General features: G+C 38.6%; 1 protein-coding gene across 1 annotated transcript in view; it reads right to left on the bottom strand.

Annotated features, from left to right (window-relative positions):
• LOC137978753 (dihydroxyacetone phosphate acyltransferase-like) overlaps positions 1-6,547 on the bottom strand; it is a 13,598-nt gene extending 7,051 nt beyond the window's left edge. The window contains exons 1-8 of the mRNA XM_068825802.1: positions 6,264-6,547; positions 4,105-4,281; positions 3,169-3,502; positions 2,569-2,720; positions 1,769-1,899; positions 1,244-1,395; positions 854-922; positions 444-752 (exon numbers count right to left, since the gene is read on the bottom strand). Coding sequence (XP_068681903.1) covers positions 444-752; positions 854-922; positions 1,244-1,395; positions 1,769-1,899; positions 2,569-2,720; positions 3,169-3,502; positions 4,105-4,281; positions 6,264-6,431 — 1,492 coding nt within the window. The 5' untranslated portion in view covers positions 6,432-6,547. The remainder of the gene's footprint in view (positions 1-443; positions 753-853; positions 923-1,243; positions 1,396-1,768; positions 1,900-2,568; positions 2,721-3,168; positions 3,503-4,104; positions 4,282-6,263) is intronic.
• Positions 6,548-6,840: the final 293 nt, after the last annotated feature.

Genomic DNA, 6,840 nt, shown 5'->3' with positions numbered 1-6,840 from the left:
AAGGAAATGTTATTCCATGTAATCTGGTAAATCTACCAGCCAAGCAAGCCATACATGCAAGACATGTTAAATGAGCTTTACTACTCTTAGCTTCACTCTGTTATGACTAAATTAAGCCCAAAAAAATGATAGGGCCAGGTATTGATTAGTTTTAGGGGTTAGGGTTTAGATTATAGGATTAGGGTTAGTTTCTTACGACTTGCAGGGCTTGCTGGCTTGCACTGCATCCTAACTAGTGGGCAGACCCTTAGAAAGAAAAATCAAGAGAGCGAATCACAATCAGGCAATTCATAATATGTTCCATTACAGCAACCGACAGTGATAATAAACAAAACTTGGAATTTGAACTTCAGAGTCTGCAAGGAGAAAAGTGCAATAAACGCCAATAATGGATGACCATACAAAACTTTTTATTTTATTTCTTTGAGAAAACCAAAACTCACCAAGGTGTTTCTGTGAAGCTTGCTGCCTCTGTGCTGCTAAAGAAAATACACCAGTCCTGAAGAAATGAGACAGAATCACATTTCTCCTGCAAGCCAACAGCATGTGAATAGCTGCTTCATCTTTGATGTTTGCTGCAGATGATGCAACAAGGGGCAAGGCACTGTTTGAGCTTTTTCCCTGTGCACGGTCTCCTTCATTCTGCACTGTGCCATTGTTTCGTACTTTGACAAATCCATGTTCATTTTTCTCCAAAGATGACTTTAATAAATCAATGCTTTCATTGACCACAGCAACATCGTTGGAATCCCCTTGGTAAAAAAATTAAAAACAAAAAAAGTACATTTCCAAAAAACCTACAACCAACATTGGAAGCAACAAAAAAATTATAACAAGTAAAAGAGTTTTTTACCTGCAATTACAGGAATACTCCACATATGGCACAGCTCCTTTAGCCATCTGAATTTTTCAACTAACTCATCTTAAAAACAAGGAAGAAATCAAAACAAGCTGGCCATCAGCAATGCCTTTTGTCCTTCAAACAAATAGTAAAACATTGTAATCTAGTAATAAATTTTTTGGTGCATGTACAATATGAGTAGCAAATCTCCACAGGTATTTACATTAAGTAGTTGATAGGCAGAGACGCTGCAGTGACAGCACTGACCATGCAAGGAAGCAATAACATTGGTTGTAATTGCTCACCACTTCACGAACCCTGTTATATTAGGTCACAAGGGATAAGCTAATGACTGCGATGTGTTATAACCAGAGTGACATGAATCCCGAAGGAAAAGCTTACCAAAGAATATTCCTTTCAAGTTCTGTAGCATAATTGCTGCCACAAGGACACTAGACGGACAAATCATTCCTGCTTGTAGATCATTGAGGATTTTGAAGCCAAGGGATTTGACAGCCCTCTTCTCCTCATCAGATAAAAATCGAAACACATGTCTGAAAAATAAAAGCGTAAAGCATGTGTGCTTGATGTCCCGAAACTTTATGTCAATCATGTGATGTTTTACAAGGGTTGGCTTCACAGATAAAAACCAAAATATTTAATGTGTTTCACATAGTTGACAAGATAGCAGCTAGTCTATTAAAATGGGTTTTCACTGAATTGCGATGGCTTTTAAAAGATTTTTGTCTGTCAAATATTACTGGTACTCTCCCTCTGTTTGGGTGCTGGCCTTTAAACATTAAAATCTAAATATTAGATCTCTGTTCAGTGAACATTTCTTTCAGTCTCTCTTTCTCTACGAATTGGATATCACTAACAAGATGCTATTTCTCTTTCTTTTTTGTGTTTTACTTACTGTGTCATTACCTGGGAACACAAGCATATTTCAATCGGTTTATCCTTCCTTTTAGAAATTGGCTCAAGGGTTCAATTTCCCCAATGTGAACATGAATGCTCCCATAATTCTCTGACAACACTGATCTGCTTTTGATCAAACCCTAGGAAAAAAGTGCCAAAAGCTGAGTGGGAAAGCGACCTTTAGGTTTCAATCTCCCATTCAGTTTATCAAACATTCTTGTGATGAGACATGGAAAGAAAATGAGACTTTTTTAGTGCTCCTCGATCCATGACAAAAATTGAAGTGAGTCCCATTTTCTAACGTTAGAAGAAGGGCAACAATGTCCCTCCCCCCTCACCCAACACACTGTTGTTCATCAAGAATTGCAAATAAACCAGCCATGTCTTGACATTCTTTTGAGGGAAAGGGGTGCAATGATAACTGGATTTACAGTTCTTTCAAAAACACCTTTTTTAGAAGTTGACAAAAAAGTTACAATTCTTTATTATTATTTTTGTTCAGGAATGTAGAATGTTCCTTTCTCAAAGAGCTTTGTATGGAACCAGAGTCCTTACACTTTGATGCAAAAGTTTTTCATTAGGAATGAGCTGCCTCTGACTATACACTCTCTGATGGACCTGAAATAAGTCCTTCTTGCGATTCTTATGTCAAGTTGACGTGGATGTACCGGTAACTAAAGCATCAGGTTGCTTGTTGTGGTCACATTCCCTGCTTGATGAGGACAAACGCAAAGTTAAGATAAAACAAAAAAGTTTCCTTGCTTTGTTTTCCAGCCTATTAAAACAAAAGAAATAATGGTTTAACTCACTCTCAACGATTCCTTTGGTTTAGGTATCCCAAGGAGTTCATATGCATAGAGTGATTCTTCAGGTATTCGATCATAGCTGATGCTGATTGGACAGATGAGAACGTCAGGTACTCGACAGGTTGTGAATGTGTCAACTACCATGGAAAGAACACCTGGCAATGATATTGAATCAGCGAGTTATTTCTTTGTGATGGCAGCATATCTCATGAGATCTTAATTTAGCTTAAAAAGCCTGCATGTTTTAAGATCACCAACCAGAGCTAGAGCTAGCCATCAGTAACCATTTACATTGCTGTGAAATGACCGTAGTCCAGAGAAATGACGCATTTACTCGCGACGAATAAGCACTGCCCCAAACAAGTGCTGCCCTCAAATAACTGCTGCATTTGGGACAAAAAAGCAAATAAGCACCGCACTACTTACGGTAGTCAATTGTGTCAAAGTGTTTAATACTGAAAATATTACATTGGGTTAAAAGATCTGGTCTTGGTTTGCATTTGGTTTGAATCCAAAGACTCCTGCATACCTGCCTTTTTGCAGTGGACTTTATCACTGTTATCATTGTTGCATGAGCTCTGGGGAAATAACACAAACACTTACCTAACTTTGGTTGCAAAAATTTTCCTGTTCTGCTTCGTGTGCCTTCCAAAAAAAACTCAAGTGTTTTATCACCATACTGCAGCTGAGTCTGAATGTATTCAGTGAATACAACCCAGTAAAGAGGATCTGACATAAAAGAGCGGCGCATGAAAATTGCTCCACTGTTTCTAAACAGGGCACCAACCACACGCATATTCAAGAAATCTGCACCTGCTGCAATGACTGGCAAAGGATTGTCTGTAGCAAAACAGACATAGGAGACTAGAAGAAAGTCAAGATAGCTTCTGTGGGAAGGAACTAATACCACTGGATAATTTTTAGCTGCATCCCGTAACTAGAGGAAATTGGGGGAAAAGATAAAAAAAGAAACAGGATTTAAAATTTGAAATAAAAATTAAATGATTTTAAAACACTTTCTTTGGACTATTCTTTTCAAATGCACATAAATTAGACATTAACCCTTCACTTCCTGTGAATGCTGCTTGTAAATTTAACTCTATCTAATACCAGATTAGTTGACTCGTCAACTGACTCTGGGTCTTTTAATACCTGAGGAGAAAGTGCTGCCTTTTTGAATGATACATTCACATGGTTAGACTTGATTAATTCTGTGGGACATTAAAAAACCCACACACTGTTTGCGAAGAGTAGGGCATGAAGTTCCCAGTATTGTGGTCAGGCCACGTTTTATTCATTGGTCGAAGATGCACTAAACAAATTAGTTCGTCCAGACATATAATGCATCTCTCACCCTTCTTTGTACTCGACGAATTAAATGGTGAACTAAAATACGCATTAAATTAAATTGCCCAAAGTCGCTCAGACATATTATATGTTTCCAGTATTGTTGTTACTTTCAGTGGAAAACTTGTGAACTAGCTTGACAGCAAAGAACACTTCCTTTATAAGCATCTCTACCTTTAAATGTTGACCCACCCTTTCAAGTCCTTTGCTATTGACAAGCACCCTACGGAACAGAGTGCAAAGAATTTTACGAATCATAAATGCCATGGTTCTGAGGGTTTTCAGGCTAAAATTATGGCCTATTTCTTCTAAATTGGCTTTGACTTCATCGCTCACAGATTGAACAGGAATACCCCTTTCTTCTGCAGTCTGAAATGAAAACAAAAATCTCTATTTTAATAAGTCCAACAGTGTAGCTGACATTAGAGCAAAACCATACTATTATTGTGTGGCAGGCTTTTGCTTGTTCCCTTCAGGCTTACTATCATAGTGCTATACACAAGGCACACTGAAACCTTTTCAAGAATAGTTATTTGCAGTAGGAGCAGCTGCAGTGTCAACTACAACTAGTTCATGGGATGAAGGGTAGCGTTTGCCTTTCCTCTCCTGGTTTTGATGCCAAGACCTCTCAAATAAATTTCAGAGGGAATATGTTCAAGGATTTTATTGACCTTACTTGTGAAGTAACAGCCCCCTCTCTAGTTAACTAAGCCCATTAGCCATGGATAAATTATACAACAATGTGCTTCCAACACTGTATTTGCAAAACACAGCATTCAGGTAGTGAGTTCAATTTGTCACCCTCTTATAGGATATACAGTACACTTGCAAGTTTGACCAGCTCCGCACTGGCTTGATAGTGTAGTTGGTAGAGCAGATACAGGGCATTTGCATCACCATGGGTTTTTGGTGCTTGCCTTTCTATTCCAGGTTCAAGACCCATACCGACCACTGGGTTGACTGTCCCTGGTAGTCCTAGTGGCTCTAGTGCTCAGCTGGAGTTGTAAATAGCCAACTGGATTGCCTCCATCCAGTTGGGATTTTTAACATTGTTTTGTTTCTACTGTAACATTATAAGTGTTTCGTTGGCCCTGAAAAGCCCCCATGGCATCAGTTAAGTTTGTATGAACGTATCCCATTCAAAACACGTTCAAAACAAGACTTTTTCATGCTTTCTTTCAACTGATTAATTTGATGTGTTGGAAAAAAAGATCAGCCTTTACAAGACAGGCAAAATAATAATAATAATAATAATAATAATAATAATAATAATAATAATACAACAACAAAGGCACTAAGTATGGAATGCGGTAAAAAAACTATTCATTCACTAAGGCAATTAAATACACCTGAAGAGGGTGGCTAATACAGTGCAAAATGCAGATGTTGGCATTGAATCAATGTCCAACTGGTGTCAGTTGCACTTCTTAGGTTACAATCACAATATATCAACAGTTGATGGTCTTACTATTTTGACAAGTTAAAATACTTACAATCTTATTTTAAGCCAAACTTTTCATTTGTTTAGCAGGAGTTCACTTTTATTTTGTCAAAAACTTTGTCAAAATGGCGGAAATGATGACAAACAGAAACGAAAACTTTATTTTGATGAACTGGTTTTAATTCTCCAGGTTTTTTCTCAAATCTCCAGGGGGGGGGGGGGGGGGGGGGAAACACCAGAATTGAGGCAGCCTCATTCTGACTTTGACCTCATTCCCAGAGGTCAAGGTCACTCTGTTTAAAAAGGTCAAGGTCACTCTGTGACCAAGATGGACTGAGAGTCATCGCAAATTTAGAGGTGAATACTTTTCTTTCTTATTTTGTTACTGATACAATAAAACTTTCACTTTCAACAGCTGTTTAGTTTGGAAAACAAAGACCTGGAAAATGAAGATCCCTCCCAAGAAAAAAGTAGATATCAGACCGTAAATGGAAGAACACATCATTTTTATATTTTCCTGTTGTTTAGAATGGGCTATTAGTCTTTGGAGATAGATTACTGCAGAGTCGTCGTCCTCCCCCGGGCGTCCTCCACAGGCGTGTATGGGGAAAATGAAGACTGCCAAAAAGGATCAGTCTTTTTGTTTGCAGTGGACCTGGATGGAATGAGTGTAAAACGAACACTGTGCAGTAATTCAACTAAACTGACTCACTGCTTAATGTAAACAACAGGAATGGTGGGTTTTGCTGTTTGGAGTTTTTTTTTTTCTGGGGGGTATTCGTTTGCCTGGTCATGCCATGATCGTTTTTCCCCACATACCCTGACATAGCTCTGCTGTCATGTCGATTTCAATACTCCCTCTCGAAAACAATAATCTCTTCAAAACGTCCTGAATATAAATTAGAATTACCTTTTTAATGACGTGTTTAACACGTCTAGAGTTGAGAACATCGGATTTAATTTGCTGGGGTCTAAGAGGGACAGCGAATTTGTAGCATTGAGGAGAATAACGTTTCATGCTCCAAAGGGCGTCGCTCCATCCTCCTTCTTTCAACAGGTCCACATCAAACGACTCCATGGCGAAAAATTAGAAGATAAATAGTCTTGTAACCCTCTGGTATATTTGAGGAATTCCTTCTTCGTAAGGATCGCACTTTCTGAGCATTCCCAACACAACGTGATCACCCTCTGCTCATGTGTTCCCAAAATCCATTTGCTGAAAATTAGGAATGTGGATTGCGGATTGCGGATTGCGGATTGCGGATTGCGGATTGCAGGATTTAAGGGTGTTTACCATTTAGCTAAATAATCCGGATGGAATGATCGTTGCATAAAGGTAAGCGACGATTTTCCGAATTTAATGACCAACCGGTTGAGAATGGCGATTACCATTTACTACACAGCATTCCATCCTGTATATTTTACTCGATCCTTGTGAGAAAGGGCCTGGAAAACGGAAGGATTCTCGCAAATGGTAAGAGCATTTC

This window comes from Montipora foliosa, chromosome 12, assembly GCF_036669935.1.
Source record: "Montipora foliosa isolate CH-2021 chromosome 12, ASM3666993v2, whole genome shotgun sequence".
Classification (NCBI taxonomy): Eukaryota; Metazoa; Cnidaria; class Anthozoa; order Scleractinia; family Acroporidae; genus Montipora; species Montipora foliosa.
The sequence above is the reverse complement of the archived record's forward strand: the minus strand, read 5'-3'. Positions and strand labels throughout refer to the sequence as shown.